Consider the following 23,227-nt stretch of genomic DNA (forward strand, 5'->3'; position numbering starts at 1 on the left):
ACTAAATGATTTAACCTAAAGACTGAACTCCTGATATTTCCTCTAAAGCCCCTATGTGGTTTGACTGAAATATCTATTGAACATATTGGATGAAATTTGGTAGAAACATCCATGTTCCTCTTGGGATGAACTTAAACACTTTGGTGATCATGATCAGGTCAAAATTTGACTATGTTTAATACTTTGAGTTACCACCAAACATCTGCAAAACTAATGATGTTCTCGTCAGCCTCCACTGTACTTTGTATGCTTACCTACAAGCAAGACTGAGGTGGTGAACATGGCAAACATTACACCTGCTGAACATCAGAATGCTGAAATTATCACTGTAAGTATGCTGACGTTACCATGAAGCCCAAGGCACAACTGTGCCTTAGTGCAGCCTCGTGGAGCTGCTAGCAGGCTGGAGTCTCTGAGTCTTATTTGATGTGTCATAACAGGAGGAAGTGTGACTAGTAATTCCAATTCCCGGCTGTTGTTGATGATATACAGAAATAAACATGACTACCACATTATATCAGGTGGTAGTCACTATTATCAGCATTGTAACTTTTAAACACCCTGCTGATCCTTCTGGTAACAAGCTTCAAACACACTGGCCCAGGCTCATTACATAAGAGCCCAGACCCCATGGGGCGACAGCGTTAAATTAGTGCATCACATTAATCCCTGGATGTAGTCCAACTGTCAGAGCCCCAAGAGTGAGCAATGACAATGTGCATGCTGTTAGAATTTACCTCCTCGCAGTAGACAATGTTACCTTTGTCTTTGTCTAGAACAACAGATGCTGTTATTTTTTAATCGGTAAAAACAAACAAAAAAAAAAACTGTGAATGGAGCAGTGGGAAAACCCTTCTAAAGTCCACATGCGGTCGATGGAATTCCTTGATGGAATTCTTAATGTATAATCCACTTAGTGGCAGGTTTCCTAATGAGCTTTTTTTATGGAGAGTTGTGCAGTCTAAAACAAATTTAAGTGTATGTCTAATGGAGAGTTGATACACTTTAGGTGATTCTCCTATGACATAATATTTTCCCGTCATTAATGAGTGTTACATAAGATTTGAAGTCTTGTTTCTCAATTGACATCATTACGTAGCTTTACCAATTTGTTAACTGGGCACAGTCTTTGAGGGTTTACCACGCATTAACAAGACATACATATAAGTTGAAGTACAGCTTTAAGGATCAGGTGGTTGTTGCATAATTCAGTCATGTGTTATGAGCCTAAGCTGTGTTCATATGTTGGGATTTTGTTCTGTATAGATCCCAAATAATTACATAACCCATAGCTCACCTCAAAAGCCTTACAATTGTGCCATATTATAATACCTTTCAAATAAGGGCAAAATGGAAACTGATGATACTGCAGATTGACTGGGATCAACTACACTAGTTATAACAGGAGCACAGGATAGGGCTTCTATTAAGAAACTATGATGTTACAGTCCAACACACTCAAGATTTTTTCCAACATTTAAAATGACAAATACACCTAAAAAATTTTTTAAAGTGGTTATATTACCACAAATGAAAATCAATCATACACACTGTCGGTACTGAACCACAATATTAACGCCTGTAACGAATTATTCAGAAATACATAAACTACAAATATCCTCCTCTATCACTAACCTGGGTGTTATCACTCATGTTCCTTCTCTGCGGTGCCTCAGTGGTCTGCTCCAGTCGGTGTGCAGTCAGTCAGCAGGCAGTACAGTGGTGCAGTGACTAATCTCACAGCTGACTGAGTGTTAGAGTGGACCTGCGGACAGAGCAGTTAGTTACTCAACAGAGAGATCAAAACAGTCTTAAGCCTCTCGACAAGAGGTTGCAGCATTAGGGATTAGAAGGATCTCAAACCTTATAGTCTTATTTTCCGCTGTATCACATGCATCAATGAATGCCTAAGAATACAGTGATTCACAAGAGTACTATATCATGTCTACTGAATATTTATACTGTCTTAAAACACAGATGTATTAAAAGCAGACATTTATATAGGCTCAAAAGAACAATTAGGCAGCGGCGTATTTCAGAGGAGAGGACACAGAGGACATGTCACTTTTTCATAAGGTGGTATTGGATCCTCCACTTTTTACAATCCAAAAACGAACGTGGTAACAGTGTCTATTATAGTGAAGCTTGGACTATGTAGTTTAAGTGTAGTGAGAGGAGAGTCGTTTTGAAATCCTGAGCCCCACAGGATTCATAGATTTTCATAGAGTTAAAAAAAAGTTATTTTTGCTTACTTTATTACATATCATGAAAAATGCCTTTTACTACTCATTTTACACATTTTGTTTGTTGCAACACCTTTACTATGATTGTACAAAGCTTCTCAATCAATATGATGGCCTAGACTGTGTCCAACATACCATTGTGTATTAGCAAAAGCATATATATTAAGTTAAATTTATTATTATTATATTAGTAATGTGTGTAATTTCTACCTATACTAACTTGATTTATTCTTCACTTTTTTTGTCAATGGGTTGAGTTAATATATTGACCTTGGGGGTGCTACTCTGCAAGAGAGCAACTCCTGACACTGCTCTCCTTCTAACACTGTTCACACAACCACCCTGCTGTACCACCTTTCGGAGCTTCAGGTCCACCCGACACTTGTTTTATGAATAAAGAGTTTTTTGTACAGGACAGACCACAACAGGTGTTTATTAATGGTTTTAAATCCAGTAAGTTGATTTTAAACACAGGGCTCCCCCAAGGTTGTGTATCTCCCATTCTCTTTGTTTATACCAATAGCATTTCCTGTAGCAGTGAAGGAATGACACTTTTTAAGTATGCAGATGAAATGGCCCTGGTGGCTAACCTGACTGGCAACAATGCTTTGTACCAATACCAGCAGGCAGTCAACAATCGGGTGAAAACATCTGGAGAAAACATTTGAGCTCAACATCTAAAAGACCAAAGAGCTGTGCTGTGGGGGCAGAGAGAAATCACCATCATCACCTCTTTTCCAGCCGCTCACTATGTAGGGTCAGCTGGTAGAGCAGGTTCAGTCTTTGAAATACCTCAGAACAGAGAGAGACACCTGTCTGTCCTTTTCACAGCACACTGACTCTGTACAATAAAGCACAACAGTGCCTCTGCCTGCTGAGGAAACTCAAATCTTTTCATGTCAGCAAGGACATTTTTCACTCATCGAATCCACTCTCACCTTCAACACTCTATCTGAACTGTATAACCGCTCAGTGGTCAGCAAAGCCACCCTGATCACTGAGGACCCTTCTCACCCCCTCTACCACTCCTTCCAGTTACTGCCATCAGGCCGATGCTACAAAGTCTCACTGGCCCATATACAAGAAATCCTTCATTCCCTCTGCAATAACCACCCTGAACAATCTAAAATAGACACTGCACTTAAACCAACTTTTATCAGCTGCTGTTTATACAGTCCTTTTTTTATTAAGTTGTTTTATATGTATTTTGAATGTGAATCATGTGTTTTGTTAAGCCTTGTCAAAGGAAAATCTTTAACACTGTTGGGACAGACCAATTTCATCATTTTTTGCTGTATAAAATGATTTTATTAAGACCATCCATTTCATAAAGAGGACATATCAAATTTATGAAAAGCATCATTTTGATGGTATGTGCCTGTATTGTGTCACCCCACCCTTGTAATCAAAATTCCATCCAATCAAACATTAAGTTATAACTAGTTAATTGTAATAAAAATGATTTGCTTTTAACTCTACGGAAACATACAAAAGTTGGAGTTTATAGAGCTCATTTAAATCTGCCTGAAATCTGTATGAAAGACTCAATCAGACTGTGGTGGTGAAAGACTCCATTTTATTCAGATCTTACAGAATGCCATGTTTGACTATTAATGACTTCATGAAATGCTTAAGGAAGATTTCATGTTTTTGTTTCAAGTATCAAACATAACATGAATGCTGCAAATCTGTGCAAGGACCTCTAATTGACACTATATACAGTTTCACAAAATGTCTTAATGAAAGCTAGCTGGCAGAACATTTCCCTTAAATAAGGTCTGAGTACCTCTGCTCTGTATGGGGTGAAGTTGGGACAATGATGCAGTTTTATGAAGTGAAATTCTGTCTGTCGGTTTTCTAAAAGAAAAGGCAATATTAGAACATCCTTTGTCTGATACACCAAAATTAGAACGGATGATTATAAATTAGCACAAAAATACACAGAAGAGGCATTAAAAAAGGTAATACATTTAAACATACAGCTATACATGGTGTCTGGGTTATGTCTTTATGTCCTGAGACCAATGTAATGGCCTGTATTAGAAATGGAGCACATACAGAAAAGAAAAATGTCAAAAGCTCATTTCCTATTGTACAATATTTACATTTTCACAGGTGGTTCACCACATTGGGAAATCTGAGGCTTCATGAATATTTAAGGGAATGCTGCCACCTCCGATTCAGATTAGTGATTTACCAGTGTTTTGGTTAATGTGTACAATTTATTATTTATTTGAACTAGAGGCTTTTAAAAAGGCATTTCAGTAAATACAAACAACTGTACATATTCAAAGTGCTTGTGAAAGTAAAGTAAATTTAGCTTCACTTCATGACAACGGACAGCAAAAACAAAAACAGTCTTTCAGTCATAAATTAATCTTTACAGACATAACTTAACACAACAAAAAATTAAAAAGTCAAAGCCACCTGCAGGATTCTCCTCTCACTCCATCTTCCTACAGCTTTCATCCGTCTTCCACTTCTGTAAAAATGTCACTTAAGAAGTACTGAGACACACTGGTGGGCTCCTCCTCTATAGAGCTGCTCTCCAAACTTTGCTGAGAAGCTGAAACCTACAACAAGGGAGAAAAAAGGATCAGCTGTAATCAACTCATCCCACCAAATCAGGATGCCTCTCCATCCACCTCTGTCATTGTACCCTCCTTACCTCAGCTGGACACAGAGGAGTAATAGGAGCTGTGTCTGAGCATAGTCGGCTGTGCTCAGAAGTCTGTTCAAGGTGCACCTGTGTGTGTGTTGGTGATGCGGTAGAGGATGTTGAGTGGGTTTCCTCTGTCGGCTGTGTTGGTCTGGGTGTGGGAGCGACATCATATGATGTTGAGGCTACAGATGCTGGGGTAGATCGTTTTCTTGCTGCACGCTGAGTTTTGACCTTAGCACCCTTGGAGGCTGCTTTGCCAGGTGGAGAATCACTTGGGGCAGTGTCGTTTGTCTCTTTAGGTTTTCTGTGCGGTATTGAACAATAAAAATCAATTAACATTTTGTTACAATTGATAGACACCAACATGAAAACGGGGAGATTTATTCACATTTCAACAAAGGACCATTTTTCCTCACCTATTCCGACCAGTCGTCCCCCTTGTCCGTTTAATTAGTGCTCCTGAGCTGCTATTCTCGGGGTCCTCCCCACCTGTCAGAGTCTCCTTTTCAGCATGTACATGATCACCACTTCCTTTCTGTTGCTCAGTGACAATGTCATCAAAGGCTTTTGGCTGCACAGAGGGCCCGGGAAGCTCTGAGTGCAGGGTGGTGTTTGTTTGGATGGGGATTGGCTCTGCTTCCTTGGCAGCGAGGGCTTTGCTGGCTTCTTTCCTCTTTGTAGTATTGGGCTCTACCTGCAGTTTGGCTGGTCCTGAGAGGAACAGGTACATGATGAAAAAAATGTGTCCAATTTGCTGAGAGTGCATGTGATGAGAAAGTATTCATGTACTGCCTACCTCTTCCTCTAATGCTCATTAGTCTCTGCTTTGTAGGGGCGATTTCAGTCTCATTATTCTCTATGGTCTCTGGTAATTTAGATGGATGGACTGTTGTACTCTCTGTCCCATAAACACAAACAATACACATTTACTATCAGTAATACAACATTAATCATTAGTTTAAATGAGTAGCAGAATAATGCCATCGCTCTACCGTGTGGATCCACTGGATGCTCCATGATTGAACCCTGGTGTGAGTGAAAAATAAAAATGTGTCACAAATAAAGACATTTTAGCACACTGGCTACATGTGGTTTCTTGTAACTTCACTTACTATATATGCAGTTGGGTCAGGCCCAATATCTATGACATTGATGAGGCCTGTCTCCCCGCTCTCCGCCATGGACACAGGCACAGCAACATTAGAGAGAAGCTCGCCCCCTGCTGCTGCCAAACTTTCTCCAGGATTGCTGATAAGGGTTGAGGAGAGTTGTAGAATCAGACACCAAACAAAACCAGATCCACGCCTGCATGAACAGGGTGACCATCTGATAAAAGGCAAGCACTGACCTCTGTTGCTCTACTGATGCTTCTGTTACAGGAAGATAAGGGAGGGGCTCGGGCACACTGCCCAACACCTCTCCTGCTGAGCAGACTGGGATCTCAGTCAGCGAGAGGATGAAGAACGGTTCATCTGGATCTGAAGGCTCCTGCTGCGGCAGCACTGAGAGTGAGAGTGAGAAAAGTTTCAGACAAAAACATGCTGTATACTCTACTGTATAATATAATTCACAGGACAACATCAACCGAAAACTGACTCACTGTCTGGAAATATTGTGAGATTTGGATGACTCTGGGTGCCTCCTGTACTTGATGTTGATGCATCCTGGGATTGTTAAGAAAGTCAGAGAGACACATTTTAGGCATAATCCTTAAAGGGACAGTTCATCCCTAAATCAAACCTCTTACCTGTAGTGTTTATTTATCAGTCTAGATTGTTTTGATGTGAGTTGCCAAGCATTGGAAATCTTGGCCTAGAGATGTCTGCCTTCTCTCCAGTATGATGGAACTAGAGAGGGCTTGTGCTTGTGACAGCATGAGATATAAAAAATAATCGTCTCCTCCTCGGATGTACTGTAACATTAACTAGCTAAGTGTAGCTACGTGAGCTAGCAGCAGATGCATGCTTCTTTCTGTGCAGTGATATGGTTGGCGGCTGTAGTTCAGCAGAAAGGAAATAGTTTGTACATGAAATGCATAGAGGGCGGCACAGTGGTGTGGTGGTTAGCACTGTCGCCTCACAGCAAGAGGGTTGCCGGTTCGATCCCGGGTGTGCGGAGTTTGTATGTTCTCCCCGTGTCAGCGTGGGTTCTCTCCGGGCACTCCGGCTTCCTCCCACAGTCCAAAGACATGCAGATTGGGGACTAGGTTAATTGATAACTCTAAATTGTCCGTAGGTGTGAATGTGAGCGTGAATGGTTGTTTGTCTCTATGTGTCAGCCCTGTGATAGTCTGGCGACCTATCCAGGGTGTGCCCTGCCTCTCGCCCAATGTCAGCTGGGATAGGCTCCAGCCCGCCTGCGACCCTCAAGAGGATGAAGCGGTTAGAAGATGAATGAATGAATGAATGAATGAATGAAATGCATAGGACAACATCAGTGGATTACCTTGAGTAACTGGGTCATGACTTCTGGAAAGAGACATTACTATAGAGTTTTTCAAATGTTTTTTAGCACTTTGAGCACCACAAGCTGAGTGCCATCTAGTTCCATTTTATTGGAAAGAAGGCAGAAATCTCTACGGCCAATATCTTCAACACTCAGCAACTCATCCCGAAACTAAATAGTACTAAAGGCAGAAGGGAAACTATGTGGTTTTGGTTTTGGGGTGAACTGTTCCTTTAAATGTAGTAAAGAGATTCTTGACCAAGACCATGACCTACGCATGGTCAAAGGTTGTGTTGGTACTATACTGCAGTCCTTTTTTGCTACTCTACAGTGTTCTCACATATCCACTAGCAACTGCAGAAGTACCACCTGGTTGGGAATCACTGCTACATAATTCAAAATTAGTGGTTTGGTGACACATAGCAAATATATTATATTGTTCCAAGGTATTAGCATGTTATTACATATCTGGCCAAGGCCAACTATTTACAATTTCAACTAAAATTTCAGAACAAAATAACTGCAATCATATATGTAATGCTCACAAGTGTGCCTCCTCCTGCACATATATCTTACCTGAGAAAAACTGTCAGGTACTTGTTTCACACAACCAAGAGAGGATCCAGCAACATCTGGAGTGGAGTCATGTTGATTCAACTGTTCCATAACTTGTGTCAAGCAGCCTGGTGAGGATCCAGAATCATTTGGAGGGGAATTTGGGTCACTACATTGTTCAATAGCTCCCTCTGCTGGTTCCAGGATTTCAGGTTGGTGTTCAGACACAGGTTTGTAAACTGAAGCATCCATACCTTCTGATTGAGTACCAAAGCATGTGGAGGAAAAAAAAGAACCATTAATGATCAAAAAAGGTACTGCTGGGCCATAGATAGTAGTAGTCTTGGATATCTGGTCAGCGTTCTTTAAAGTCAGGAAATTTTCATGTTATAAGGTGTCAAACCTGCTTCTGCTTGTTTTGTATGCTGAACTTGCTGGGGTTGTCGAGGTCGACTGCTGCGGCCAAGGCTGGGTTTGGGTTTAATAAGCCGGCCTCTACGAGTCAGCGCAGGTTTTCTTGAAGGACAGTCCACTGGCTCTGACTGTCTGTTATCAGTGCTTTAAGTGGAAAACAAACTCTGTTAGAAGAAAAAAACTAATAATTCCATACATCTTTCTGAGAAAACAATCAGGAATATTCATATCTTACCTTTGTGCTGCTGTTTGATTAGTTTCAGAACACTGTTGGACTGAATCTTGACTTTGTGCCTCAGAATCATTCTCTGACTGTGGTAGCTGAGCGCCTTCTTTTGGATCCGTTGTGTACTGTGTATTAGTAGGGAGTGCAGATTCAATTTTTGACTCTGCTGAACCACCTTCTGAACACTGGATGTCTGAAACTGCAGTTGGATTATCTGTTGGTTGGGTATTTGTCTCTGTAGCTCTAATAGACGTGTCCTGTTGGCAGTCCCATTGTGAAGCAGGTCCGGCCTCCACCTTGTCATAATTTGACATTTTGTCCATTGTGGATTCCTCTTCAACTGTGGGTTTTTCGGTGCTCTCATTTTCAAGAACTGAGTCTGTCAGCACAGACTGATTTTCAGCAACCCAAGATGCTGTTATGATGTCAGAGGATGTATCTTTATCATTTTTGCTGTCAAGCGACTTCCCTGACTCTGCAGGTGCTAACATTGTTGAGCTCAGTTCTGAATGTAAGGTGCAATGTGTGCTTGTTAGGTGCTCGCTGTCTGTTGTCGGTTCCACTTCTGTTTGTGCATTGTTATTTTCCAGAGGCTGTTGTTCTGAGGTTAAAGAGGTACCTGTATGGCACTGTTCTGAGGGTTTAATGATATCATTTGACTGCAGTTTTGTGTGTGTAGTTCGCAGGGATGATCCTAAATTGGGTTTGGGTTTGATCTTGGGAAAGCGTTGCCTTCTTTGAGAAACATTTTGTTCTGAGCTCTCTGGCTCTAGTCTACACACAACATCTGTCTTTTGCTCCTCAGTTGAAAATAATTCATCTGTGGTTTTATGAGTTGAGCATACTTCCAATGATGGTAGTGACACTGAAGCAGTGTCAGTATTTTTAATTCGGCTTGGTGCTTCAGGAAGGATGGTGCTGCAAGTTGGCTTTGCTTCTACCTGTGCTGTTGTGTTGGCTGTGGACTCAGGCCCTGAAGTTGGACTGCAGGGTTTCTCTGCAAACTGCATAGGTGAAGCAGGATCTTTTGTGGTTTGAGGTTTAGAGCGCACAGTTCTTTGTGGTAAGTTGGGTTTGGGTTTGACTTTTTGTAATCTACCTCTCCTACTCTGGCAAGTAGATTCGACTTCACTCTTTTCTTTCTGACTGACAGGTAACGCTGGTGCAGGTGTTGCACATAGAGCAGGATGGCCACTGCTCCCTTGAATAGGGGCTGTGTCTGATGCTTGGCCAACTTGTGATTCTGAGAGTGCTGAGTCGGGCGTCAGTGGATCATTACAAATACTCTCAGTTATCCCAACATGAGACATCTGTTTTTCATGTGTGGACTCAGATATTGTCCTTGTCTCTGTGGTGGCCTGTTTACTACTGGATTCTAATTGGGCTTCAGAGGAGAAACAGTTTTCTGAGGTACTCTGAGCTGATGTTGCACCATCTGATGCTACCTGACCAACGACTTCAACATTTGTCTTTTTGTCCTCAATTGAAGACATCTCCTCTGTGGGTGGAAGAGTACACCCTACATCCAATGATGGTGTCAAATCTGAAGCAGGATCATGACTTTGACTTGGGTTTTCAGGAGAAGTGGTGCAAGTTGGTTCTGCTTCAACCTCTACAATTGTTTTTTCATGGACTTTGGGTTTTGGAGTTTGGTTGGAATCTTTCTCCAAAGTAACTTTTGTGGTTTCAGGTTTGGAACGTACAGTCCTTGATGTCTGCGCTAGGTTGGGTTTGACTTTCTGGAATCGACTCCTCCTGGTTTGGCAAGCAGATGCAACTTTACTCTCTTCTTTCTGACCAACAGGTAATTCTTCTACTGATGTAACACATGGAGCAGGATGGGCACTGCTCTCCTGGTTAGGGGCAGAGTCTCTCTTTGACCCTTGGCCAACTTGTGATTCCATGACTGCTGACTCAGATGTCAGTGGATCAATAAAACTATTCTCATTTGTCCCAAAATGAGACATCAGTTTTTCATCTGTGGACTCAGATGTTGGCCTTGTGTCTGTGGTGGCCTGTCCTCTACTGGGTTCAAACTGGGATTCAATTAAGTTCTGGTTTTCTGGGAAGCTTTGATCTGATGTTGCTGTAACTGGTCCTACCCGACCAGCGACTCCAACATTTGTCTTTTTGTCCTCAATTGAAGACATCTCCTCTGTGGGTGGAAGAGTACACCCTAAATCCAATGATGGTGTCAAATCTGAAGCAGGATCGTGACTTTGACTTGGGTTTTCAGGAGAAGTGGTGCAAGTTGGTTCTGCTTCAACCTCTACAATTGTTTTTTCATGGACTTTGGGTTTTGGAGTTTGGTTGGAATCTTTCTCCATAGTAGCTTTTGTGGTTTCAGGTTTGGAACGTACAGTCCTTGATGTCTGTGCTAGGTTGGGTCTGACTTTCTGGAATCGACTCCTCCTGGTTTGGCAAGTAGATGCAACTTTACTTTCTTCTTTCTGACTGACTGGTAATTCTTCTACAGGTGTAACACATGGTGCAGAATGGTCGCTGCTCTCTTGTGCAGGAACTGAGTCTCTGTTTAAACCTTGGCCAACTTGTGATTCTGTGGCTGCTGAGTCAGATGTCAGCGCATTTTTACAACTATTCTCAGTTGTCCCAAAATGAGACATCACTTTTTCATCTGTGGACTCAGATGTTGGCCTTGTGTCTGTGGTGGCCTGTTCCCTGCTGGGTTCAAACTGGGCTTCAGAGAGGTTCTGATTCCCTGAGGTACTCTGATCAGATGTTGCATCATCTGATTCTACCTGACACACAACTCCAACATTTGTCTTTTTGTCCTCAGTTGTAGACAGTTTGTCTGTAGATGGAAGAGTACACCCTAACTCTAATGATGGTGTCAAATCTGAAGCAGGATCGTGACTTTGACTTGGGTTTTCAGGAGAAGTGGTACAAGTTGGTTCTGCTTCAACCTCTACTATTGTTTTTTCATTGAATTTGGGTTTTGGAGTTTGGTTGGAATCTTTCTCCATAGTAGCTTTTGTGGTTTCAGGTTTGGAACGTACAGTCCTTGATGTCTGTGCTAGGTTGGGTCTGACTTTCTGGAATCGACTCCTCCTGGTTTGGCAAGCAGATGCAACTTTACTTTCTTCTTTCTGACTGACTGGTAATTCTTCTACAGGTGTAACACATGGTGCAGAATGGTCGCTGCTCTCTTGTGCAGGAACTGAGTCTCTGTTTAAACCTTGGCCAACTTGTGATTCTGTGGCTGCTGAGTCAGATGTCAGCGCATTTTTACAACTATTCTCAGTTGTCCCAAAATGAGACATCACTTTTTCATCTGTGGACTCAGATGTTGGCCTTGTGTCTGTGGTGGCCTGTTCCCTGCTGGGTTCAAACTGGGCTTCAGAGAGGTTCTGATTCCCTGAGGTACTCTGATCAGATGTTGCTGCACCTGATTTTACGTGATCACCAGACCTCGGCTGAATGCCAAATGGCTCTCCTGTAAGTTTAGCTTCAATACAAGAAGTATCTTTTAACAATTCTTGACTACACTCTGCTGTCTTAGGGGCTTCCTCTGTAGGTGATAGTGTCTCAGAGGCTTGAGAATGATCAGGAGCAACTGTGCAGCTCTCTTCAGCTGTCTGTACTGTTGATGTCTCTGGAATGGATTTTGACTGACCAGTCCTTGAAGCCTGGCCTAGGTTGGGTTTTGGTTTCACCTTAGGTAAGCATCCTTTCCTTGTCTGTGGAGATTTGTTTTTTGGGCCCTCTGGACTTGAGTGCAATTGATGTGAAGGGTCCATATCAGAACCAGCACTCTGATCACTGAATTTAATATTGGGAACATCATCGTTGTCTGCTGCACTGTTTTGTAGCTCCACAGTGGTAACATTTTCTGATGTTTCAGTGACTCCATGACCAAACATTTCTGACATAACAGGTATGGCGCTTTTTTCCTCTTGTGCAGCAGGCACTGACCCAATCTCTTCTTCTTGGTGTTGGCTGGTTTCATTCACACTTTCTGATGTTGTCCCTGCAACTGAACAAAATAGCACATTTTAAATTTACTGTAATTTAATCAAAAAGGAATGCAAGCCAATTTCAATGTAAGGAAAGTTTTCTCTCTAACCGGTTATGTGATCTTGTATGGTGATTTGATTCACAGCTGACTGAGACAGGTGTGTCAGATTCCCGATGGTCAACAGGGTTTGAGCAGCCTCGTTGTAGCTAGCGTCCTCAGATACTAAAACAAAAAGACCACCAAAAAATTTAAAACCATCTAAATATATACACCATATAGATACATGTTTTCTACTGGGAGAGCCTAGAGTACTTCTTCAACATACCTTCTGTGTGTTCTGAAGAAAGAAAGTCTATTACATCCTGCAAGGGAAACAAATACATAGTGAGTCACAACAAAAGTTTCCAATACAAGCCAGACTACTTTTGAAAGGATGTGATGGGTATGGACGTGTATTATGGTGGTCCCAGTTACACTTCTTTGACATTTTCATTTTTCATCTTTAAGGTGATTGCATCTGGACACAAAAAAGTTGCTTTAAGTTCATCCAGCTAAAGCATAAAGACTGCATGCAACATTGTTTAAACTCACTTATCTTGCTTTTTCCTAATTTAAAGTGTGCAAAAACTAAACTTGGCTGGAAATTTGGGATCAAACTGCAAACCAAATACACGCACTACAACTGGAAAGAGGGAGGAAGAAAATAAAGCTGTATCTTATCAACGTTGGCCAATTTTTAGATAACATTCTGCAGATGGTTACATCAGATCTTTAAAATTCAATCATAGAAATTATATTAAAATGAAAAGTGTAACTGGGGATAAATATTTAAAATTACTGGCAATGTATTTTAGGCATGGGACACTTACAACAAGCAGGTCCAGCTGATGTTCACACGGTTCAACTGTGCCTGTCTCATTTTGTGCCTGCTCGCAAGAGGCATCAGGGCACAGTGCATCTTGGGAGATGCCCAACACATCAGGCATATTGGCCAAGATATCAAGCTACATGTTTGATGGGGGAGTCAGAGTGGAGGGTTTGAATTATGAAATGGAAAACCATGCACAAAAAATAACTAATACAAAAAACAAAACACACACACACAAAAATGCTTGTTATAAGAATTATGTAAAAAATAACCAAATAAAAAATGGATGGTGTTGCATCTGTGCAAGGCATAACAGAAAACAGTTTCTCTTACCTCCTCCATTGTCTCTTCCACTTCTGAAATCACAGGATGTGGGGAGCGCAGGCTGGCTGGCACAAACACAGGGGCAGTGCTGTCCTTACTGTAGCTGCATGCAGGCTGCTCCTCTTCCTCCACCTCCTCTTCTTCTCGCTGCATTTCATCCTCGTCATCACTGTATTCTGACTGAGAAGCCCTGAGGGTGACCAGTTTGGGTCTTTTGGACTCTTGGGCTGATTGTGGCTTTGATGATCTTCCCCTCTTGGCTGTGCCTTTGGGTTTAGGCCTGGCAGCAGAGGCAGTGGACCCCGCTGGCGAGGCGGGAATGGTTTCAGAGGAGTGTGCAGCTTCTTTGGCTGGGTAATTCAAGGGCTTGGTTGGTTTGGGCACTCTCCCATACCTATTAAACACAATCACACACTGATGATCTGCTCCTATCCTATTATATCCTAAGTACTTTCTTTGGGAATAGGAATGTTTCTGGATACAATGTAAATATGGGAGTCATGAAAACATGAAGTAATGTACCTGGTGGGTCTCGGAGGTTGAACGGTTGCATCCTCTTCTTCAGAGGAAATGTCATCATTGGCGGACTTCCTCTTATTGGGTGATGCATCTTTATTTACCTAAAAGTTAGCATATCTTTAAGTAAGTCATAGTAACAATGTGTTAAAATATCCGATGATTCAAAACTGAAACTAAAAATAATAACCTGCTCCTCAGAGGCTCCATCAATCACACTCTCATCCCCTTTATCTGGTGCACTATCATTGGCCTTTGTGGAGGGTGGTGGAGGCTTTTTACCCCACTTCCGGCCAAGGGGCAGTAATGGTGTTGGTGCTCGGCCTCGTGAGAGTTTAGCTGGCTTGATTGTGGTGTTCTTGGCTGCATTCACATTCTCAGTCTTTTCAGCCCTGAATATTGGGACAAAACAGAGTACTGCAATACCAACTGATGATGGTAAGTCTCTATTTAAAAACATACTTTTAAAGTTTCATTACATGTCTGAATTTGGACGGTCCTCAGGAAGTGCTGCCTCAGTGTCTTCGGGTATGTAGGCCTCATCTGAGCATGCAAAAGCAAAACAACATTTAAGTGCAGGCAATCAACAAGGACCAAGCACTTGTGGAGAAACTCAGATAACTTTAAGGAAAAAAAGAGGAAGTCATCTTGACCAAATTTAGAATTTTAAATATTTCATTCATATTCTAGAAATCTTGTTACACCAGTTAGACAAAACAAAATTGTAGCTCCCGTGGATCTACATTCTACATTGCAATGTTTATGCATGTATGGCTATATATATACAGTACAGGCCAAAAGTTTGGACACACCTTCTCATTCAATGCATTTTCTTTATTTTCATGACTATTTACATTGTAGATTCTCACTGAAGGCATCAAAACTATGAATGAACCCATGTGGAGTTATGTACTTAACAAAAAAAGGTGAAATAACTGAAAACATGTTTTATATTCTAGTTTCTTCAAAATAGCCACCCTTTGCTCTGATTACTGCTTTGCACACTCTTGGCATTCTCTCCATGAGCTTCAAGAGGTAGTCACCTGAAATGGTTTTCCAACAGTCTTGAAGGAGTTCCCAGAGGTGTTTAGCACTTGTTGGCCCCTTTGCCTTCACTCTGCGGTCCAGCTCACCCCAAGCCATCTCGATTGGGTTCAGGTCCGGTGACTGTGGAGGCCAGGTCATCTGCCGCAGCACTCCATCACTCTCCTTCTTGGTCAAATAGCCCTTACACAGCCTGGAGGTGTGTTTGGGGTCATTGTCCTGTTGAAAAATAAATGATCGTCCAACTAAGCGCAAACCGGATGGGATGGCATGTCGCTGCAGGATGCTGTGGTAGCCATGCTGGTTCAGTGTGCCTTCAATTTTGAATAAATCCCCAACAGTGTCACCAGCAAAACACCCCCACACCATCACACCTCCTCCTCCATGCTTCACAGTGGGAACCAGGCATGTGGAATCCATCCGTTCACCTTTTCTGCGTCTCACAAAGACACGGCGGTTGGAACCAAAGATCTCAAATTTGGACTCATCAGACCAAAGCACAGATTTCCACTGGTCTAATGTCCATTCCTTGTGTTTCTTGGCCCAAACAAATCTCTTCTGTTTGCCTCTCCTTAGCAGTGGTTTCCTAGCAGCTATTTGACCATGAAGGCCTGATTCGCGCAGTCTCCTCTTAACAGTTGTTCCAGAGATGGGTCTGCTGCTAGAACTCTGTGTGGCATTCATCTGGTCTCTGATCTGAGCTGCTGTTAACTTGAGATTTCTGAGGCTGGTGACTCGGATGAACTTATCCTCAGAAGCAGAGGTGACTCTTGGTCTTCCTTTCCTGGGTCGGTCCTCATGTGTGCCAGTTTCGTTGTAGCGCTTGATGGTTTTTGCGACTCCACTTGGGGACACATTTAAAGTTTTTGCAATTTTCCGGACTGACTGACCTTCATTTCTTAAAGTAATGATGGCCACTCGTTTTTCTTTACTTAGCTGATTGGTTCTTGCCATAATATGAATTTTAACAGTTGTCCAATAAGGCTGTCGGCTGTGTATTAACCTGACTTCTGCACAACACAACTGATGGTCCCAACCCCATTGATAAAGCAAGAAATTCCACTAATTAACCCTGATAAGGCACACCTGTGAAGTGGAAACCATTTCAGGTGACTACCTCTTGAAGCTCATGGAGAGAATGCCAAGAGTGTGCAAAGCAGTAATCAGAGCAAAGGGTGGCTATTTTGAAGAAACTAGAATATAAAACATGTTTTCAGTTATTTCACCTTTTTTGTTAAGTACATAACTCCACATGTGTTCATTCATAGTTTTGATGCCTTCAGTGAGAATCTACAATGTAAATAGTCATGAAAATAGAAAAAGCATTGAATGAGAAGGTGTGTCCAAACTTTTGGCCTGTACTGTATATATATATATATATGTGTATATATATATATATATATATATATATATATGTATATATATATATATATATATATACGTATATATATATATTTTTTTTTTTTTTTACATCTACCAATTTTTATAACAATCAAGACCATTTTTATGAAAGAACAGAATGTTCCTTTACCTTGTTCATTGCTCTTTTGACCCGTTTTGTTTTTCTTGTCATTTGGTTCCTCTGTCGTGTCATCCTGCTTGCTCTTTCTTTTGCGTTTCTTCTTAGGCTTAGCAACAGTGGTTCCTCCCTCATTACAGAGGTCCTCATTCTCTTTCTCTCCCTCCTCCTCCTCCAAGTCAGGAATTTCATTCTGCTCTTCCTCATCTTCCTCCTCCACAACACTCAGCTTCCTTGCAGCTTTTTTGTCTTGAGAGAGAATTAGAACACACAAGGATTGCTGAATTGAGACAAGCTCAGGGAGAACAGTTGTTCAATGTGTACCCCAGATTAATAAAGTTATGTAGCAATAATGCACAACTCCCGGTGTATTACACATGATAAAAAAAGCATGAAGGGATAAAATTACCCTTTGCCTTTCTCTTGGGCTTCTTGGGGGACTTCTTCCCAGCAAGAGACTTGAGTTTCTTCCTGTTTTTCTGAACTTCCAGAATCTTTTCCAGCAGCTTAGAAAAATACTCTATGTCCAGTTTGCGCCTCTCTCCTACAAAACAATCAGCAGTAAATGTCACATTAGATTATATGCAGGAATTGCACAAGGAACATTAATCTTTTAATACTGTATTCATCCAGCTGAATATATTGTGCTACTGAATACTCACTGAAAGCTTTGTCAATTCTCCAGGCGTTCTCTCGCTCTTCTTTTTTGAATTTGTTCTGAAAGTTTTAAAAAATGTAATCAACACAAACATTTTATTGTTTATTTAATGAAGCAATGTCTTGCTCCTTCATTTCATGCACTACAAATATATGTTCGCATATCTGTATTTATTACTAACCTTTATTTCTGATCGTGCTCTGTGAGGAAACAGCTGGCAAATCATGGAAAAGTCTGTTCCCACCATGCTAATTGCCAGGAAGAACATGTCTGTCTCTGATGACAAAATAGCAAAACAATCATGACATTAAAAACAAATATGAACAAGGCATTAGAGCAAACGTGTGCAAAAAAGATGTTACAATTCAGGTATCTATATTAGTTCAACCTTCACTGGACCAGGGCTTCGAATAGGTCCCTTTTCTGAAGCTTGAGTAGGTCGTAGTGGAGCCCCGCTCAAAGATAGGGTCACGATCTTGTGCTGGATTTGGCCCTTTGGCTCGCTGGACCTCCACTGTCAAACTGAGACACAAGTTGAGAGAATATAATTAGCACTGCATTTGGTTCCAGCATCTTCAATATCACAATTTTTATATCAACAGGAAAAAAACACATCTCTGGAGGGTGTTGTAGATACATTTGCAGACATTGTTATACAGTTTATATCAAGTAAATAATGATAGTAATAAATAATTCAAGTGGTACAACATTGTATCTACAATAACAAAGGGAAGGGAAGTAGATAAACATGAAAGAATACATTTCACAGCCTCTAGAAGTCCACTGACCTCTCTTCATCAATGATCAATGAGCCATCCTCTGCTACTTTAACCTGAGGAACCATGATGCCATCATCCTCCTCTTCCTCTGCCTCTGCCTCTGGCTCCGCCTCTTCCTCCTCCCTTGGGCTCGCTATTTTAGGGGGGACCTCAGGTTGCTGCGCTCTCTCTGGTGACCTGCATCGCAAACATCGCAACATCGCAAACATCAGGCAGGGGGAGGAGGGTTGGTATCCAAGCAACCTGTATGTCTCATGATACAAACTACAGCCTTACAATGTCCACATATTAACCTGGCTAATGATAGAGATGTTGCAGAAACATTTAATTTATGATTTAAGTTTTTTTAATGGTACTTTAATTTCAATTTATATTTTAGTTCCAATTACTTCTCAATTTATCTTTTTATCAAAATCATGCTGTATTTAATTGGTCTCTGCAAGATAAATTCAAATAATCAGGAAACTTAACATAAAGAAATCAAATCCCTTTTAATACTCAAATATAGATACAGATCAGGAAATCAGAATGAAAACAAAAGATTTTCAAGAGATGATGGTCTGAACTTACTCCTCTCTTGCAGGAGAAGGTGGGACCACAGTCTCATTCTCTTGAGCTGACTCTTCTAAATTAGATCTGTAAAACAAATGCAAATTATTGCTACATAAGACAAAGAACCACAAAAAAACCTTCAAGTCAAATAAGAGCCAGAATAAACAATAGAAAACCTTATCTATGGAGGTTCAACTGTTACACAAGCTTGACCAAGTTGCAGATGAGACACTTACGTCATGGGGTTAGACAGCGGCAGATAGCGGATAAGGTCCCTCATGGTCATTTTGGCGGGATCTATGGTATATTCCTTTGTACGTGCCTTGGCTTTCTTCATTTTCTGCAACATCAATTGACACACTCTTTTCATGTAATATCTAACAGTATATATCTTATTAATGAAACTAAATGTAAAAAAATTAAGAGAATGAGGAGAAGTATGCCTGCTGGATAATCCCATCTTACCTTTTCTTTGTTCATCTCCTGTTTGAGCAACTCTCGGAGCTTTTGGGCCTTTGCAAGCCTCTGTAAGTCTGACGGGTCATTCAGGAGTCTACTCAAGGAGAACGCTGGTGCTGACACTGAAAGCCCACACTTAGATGACACCAAAGTCTTGGCTTTTTCTGATATCTCGATAGCTTCTTTGTCTGGTAGAGAGGGGGGCACTTTATCTGGTATTTTGGAAAGAACTTCTTTAACTTGACTGCCTGGTGTGCTTTCTAATTCTTTGCCACTGTCTGTCGGCAGATGGGGTTGTTCTGGAGAGTCCTCAGCTGTAGGAGGAGCTGAGGGTTCTGAACTGTCAGAAGGGATGAGGGTAGGTTTAGGTTGTATTTTGGGCTGTTTGCTCTCTTCTGAAGGCCTCCGTCGCCTTGGGGACTGGAGTCTTTGAGGGGCAGCTGTAGGCCCAGTTTGGCTGGACGTAGTTGACTTGTCGAGGTCTGAGACAGGGACTTCAGTAGAAGTTTCAGACACTGCCTTGACAGGGGATTTTTGTGCCCGCGCAAGGGTGGAGGGGCGACCTGGTGCCACTTTAGGCTTGATGGAAAACCGCTTCCTTCTCTGGAGTGCTGCTGAAGAGCTGGTACCTTCTCCATTCTGGTCATTACCATCCCTAAACAGTAGTAAGAATTAGTATTTTTGTCATACATAACAAAAGTAGTAAATACGCCATTTAATGCTTGTCACTTACCCTGAGGCTGTAGGTTTTTCTGACGGGGTCACAACAGACTTGTTATCAGCCACAGCAGTAGCAGTGCTGCTCTCACTGACATCTTTGGGGTTCTCACTGGCCTCCTGATTTGCTGAAGGGGCTTCCTGAGGTGTTGCTGCTGTTCTCCCCGCCGTACCGACATTGGGCCGAATACTAAATCTTGACCGACGAAACATTTTTACCTGAAAAACACAGGGAGTCAAAGCTGCATCAGTATTCAAACAGCAAAACCAGCTGAAAGTGAAATATAACTTGAAGGTATATTATGCAGGAATTGTCAGTTGTTACTGTTGTTACTATCTGTAAGTAGTATCACCAGCATAAGTGAAAGTGTAGGCAACCTCAGATTCACTCTCTTTTGCTATACTGGTGTTTTTTTCGACACTGTGTCAGCGATTTTCGTAAATTCCTCTTGGATGCGAGCTTCTTACAGTCTGGCACTCAGCTGCCACTTTTATATAAAGTCCCAATCTCACCTGCGCACTGTATCTGGGAATGTCCTAACCACATCAAAATAAGAAGAAAATAAAGGCAGAGGGCAACGTCTCTGCAGATAAACACACACTCCTACTGGATAATTAAAAGAGATTACTTTTGAATGACTCTCTGCATTGTTTTTTTTATAAAGATCCTATATCTTTGAGAAAATTACTCCAGGAACCAGAGCTACTGTGGAAAAGCAGAGGTATGGCCTATGTGCTTTGTGTAAAACAACTGATACATGGACAGATTTAAGTGCATCAATTAATGAGTCACTTTTCCTCAGGTCAGATACTTGCAGAAACTCATGAACTGGAAAGGATGCAGAACAAAAAACACACAAATCCTCTCCCGGAATTTAGTTTGACAGCAATTAGGACTGCACTTCATCTCAGTATTTTTCTTGAATGCAAAGTGCCAAACTAACTCAGTAAATTCTTCCCTTCAAATCTAAAATGATGCATTTGACAGACAAAGTGCAGAAACTCAATCATATGCTCAGTTTTCAGACTACAGACACCTCATGTCAGCACAAGTATCACTGCTCTTTACTCAGCTTTCAAGTTACTGAATCAATGCAACATTGCTTACCAACCACACATTTGAAATGTATGGCAGTAGTGGAGAAAAGACAAACAGGAAATGCAGTTACTTTCCTTTTATTACTGTGTTGAAATGTTGCAATGTATTGAGTGTCTGCTACAATAGTGAAAATAACGGTTTAATGTTGTGCTTTCAGGCATCACAGTGGAGCCAGGTTCAACCTTTCTGACAGATGACTATAGCTGTAGTTTACTGTATTTTAGATTATTTACTTTGAGGGGATTACTGTGAAATATATATGGTTTGGTGAAAAGCACACTTTATAGTGAAAACATAATACAAAACGTTAACCGATGTCCATAAGTACGGTTACAATCATTATTTTGCTTTGTATGAATGTATGATTTATTGGTTATATCATCTAGATGTACATTTATCATTTGAAGTATTGACTTCTGCATGAATGTGCACATTTTTGGGCTGCCATTTGTGTGATCTCCAGGAACTGACAGCCGCAGACTCTGTTTCAGTAAGAGTACTGTTGATACTGTTAAAATGTATCGTTAGCAACATAGTTCTTCACCTTAGCAGTGCAGTGAAACATTACTTACTGCTGTAGCACTAGTAAATATTGCTTTTTTTCAATGCAGTTTGCTGTTTTGCAAAGCTCAGCTAAACACGTTCAGCTGACAGAACTGGTAATGTTGACAGGGGAGAAGCCGTTAAGTCTGACCGTTAAGAAATACCGCCAGAGGTTTAATAACCAAACACACATTAACACACCTAAATAATGAATTCTAGATGTCACCAAACGTGTCAATGATGGACAAAACAGTTCGAAAAGTGGATAAAGCTGGGTTAAAACTAGTATGAAAACACTTTTAGTATGTGTGTGTGACATGTACCATCCTGTTGCTTATTTTAAGAAGCTGAGACAGTCACATTTTTTTAAATTACGTCCACAGATGTTATTTATCTTGTAACAACGTACCTGTTCAAGAATATGTCGTTTTCTGGGAGAAATAAGCGTTCATTTATCGACGACGGGTGGCAAATAGCAAAACCCATGCACACACTAATCCGCCATGTTTTACATGACGCGATATTTTCGTAAGTGAAAGGGGTTGTGGGAAATGTAGTCACGTCGCTGCAAAGAGGCGGATGAGGCAAGATCAGGCAGTCTATAGGTAAGCACCTTCCTCAAGGAACGTGAGCTTTCGATGATTATTCTTGTGAAATGAACCATACACCAAACTAAAAACACTCAATCAAAGTAAATGCGTATCTATAAGGAAACGCATTAAAACAGTAAAATGCTGAACTAGTCATAAATCTACATATAACCAGGATTTTGATGTTGTAGTTGGTCAAGGCGGAACTAATTGTGATTACTTGATATAGGCTTTGTTGCTGTTAAAATATTCTTTGTCAAAGAACATACACTAAAGTCAGATATCACTGTAGTGGAGTAAGAGTTTAAAGGGGATTAAAAAATGTAAGTACTCAAGTATTAAAATACCTACACAATCCTCAATATTGTAGGCTATGTCAGTACAGTACTTGAGTAAACAGGTTTACTTACTTTGCACAACTGTTGACACATCTAATAATTATTATTTTGTTTATTAAAGCTAGTAAGACCTGATTTTTTCCATGTATGTATCAATGCAAGGACTTTAATTTCTGTTTTTAAACATCTTCTCCTGTGTATTTTGTGTGGGATTGTATAAAATGACCAGTGGTGCAATTTAAGTGAGTGCAAATTACTCAAGTAGGCTGCTATTAAATACCTGAAATTTTGATTTAATGTAGATATTGTTCTATTTACTCTATAAATTCCATTTGATAGATAGTTGCTTTGTGGATTAAAATTGTTCATTCAAAATAGATGATGAGTTTAAAGGTCTACTATGCAGGATTTAGTGGCATCAATCGCCGAGGTTGCAGAGCTGATAGCATCCTGCGTGCCAAGCATGCTGGAGGACTACAGTGGCAGACACAAAACAGGCCAAAAAGTGAACAAAGCTGAGCTACTGTAGAAACAACATGGCAGAGTCCATGGGAGAGGAACTGCTCTTTTAAGGTAACAAAAACACAACAGTGCTCTTTTTTTAGGTGATTATAAACGAATGAAAACACAGTCATCAATATTTTCTACCATTTCTGCCAATAGATGCCCCTACATCTACACACTGGACCTTTAAGTTCTT

General features: G+C 41.0%; 1 protein-coding gene across 3 annotated transcripts; it reads right to left on the bottom strand.

Annotated features, from left to right (window-relative positions):
- Positions 1 to 3,802: 3,802 nt before the first annotated feature.
- zgc:162472 (uncharacterized protein LOC553495 homolog) lies at positions 3,803 to 22,120 on the bottom strand. Of its 3 annotated transcripts, none has more exons than XM_049604235.1 (29): positions 22,009 to 22,120; positions 19,974 to 20,176; positions 19,247 to 19,895; positions 19,018 to 19,121; positions 18,800 to 18,865; positions 18,239 to 18,406; positions 17,839 to 17,972; positions 17,632 to 17,726; positions 17,455 to 17,509; positions 17,202 to 17,336; positions 16,805 to 17,041; positions 14,709 to 14,772; positions 14,420 to 14,621; positions 14,236 to 14,333; positions 13,723 to 14,107; positions 13,391 to 13,525; positions 12,847 to 12,883; positions 12,630 to 12,743; positions 8,555 to 12,533; positions 8,309 to 8,463; positions 7,927 to 8,162; positions 6,506 to 6,569; positions 6,254 to 6,407; positions 6,018 to 6,153; positions 5,898 to 5,931; positions 5,702 to 5,803; positions 5,322 to 5,616; positions 4,912 to 5,209; positions 3,803 to 4,816 (listed from the first exon to the last, which is right to left on the bottom strand). In XM_049604235.1, the coding sequence occupies exons 2-29, from the start codon at positions 20,168 to 20,170 to the stop codon at positions 4,709 to 4,711; spliced, it is 8,436 nt and encodes a 2,811-aa protein (XP_049460192.1). In that variant the 5' UTR covers positions 20,171 to 20,176; positions 22,009 to 22,120; the 3' UTR covers positions 3,803 to 4,708. The 3 variants fall into 3 exon arrangements, with proteins under 3 accessions (XP_049460192.1, XP_049460191.1, XP_049460193.1); XM_049604234.1 differs by having other exon boundaries at positions 8,555 to 12,539; XM_049604236.1 differs by lacking the exon at positions 13,391 to 13,525 and having other exon boundaries at positions 8,555 to 12,539.
- Between the last annotated feature and the right edge of the window lie 1,107 nt (positions 22,121 to 23,227).

Source organism: Epinephelus fuscoguttatus, linkage group LG18 (genome assembly GCF_011397635.1).
Source record: "Epinephelus fuscoguttatus linkage group LG18, E.fuscoguttatus.final_Chr_v1".
In the NCBI taxonomy this organism is placed as follows: Eukaryota; Metazoa; Chordata; class Actinopteri; order Perciformes; family Serranidae; genus Epinephelus; species Epinephelus fuscoguttatus.

Bases quoted from the DNA above. Each gene is read 5' to 3' on its own strand.
- zgc:162472 (XM_049604234.1), bottom strand. From the start codon at position 20,170: ATGTTTCGTCGGTCAAGATTTAGTATTCGGCCCAATGTCGGTACGGCG. The intron at 14,773-16,804 runs GTAAAGGAACAT...TTGCATGCTCAG, and splicing joins TCAAAAGAGCAATGAACAAG to ATGAGGCCTACATACCCGAA. The intron at 13,526-13,722 runs GTAAGAGAAACT...TCAAACATGTAG, and splicing joins TGGAAGAGACAATGGAGGAG to CTTGATATCTTGGCCAATAT.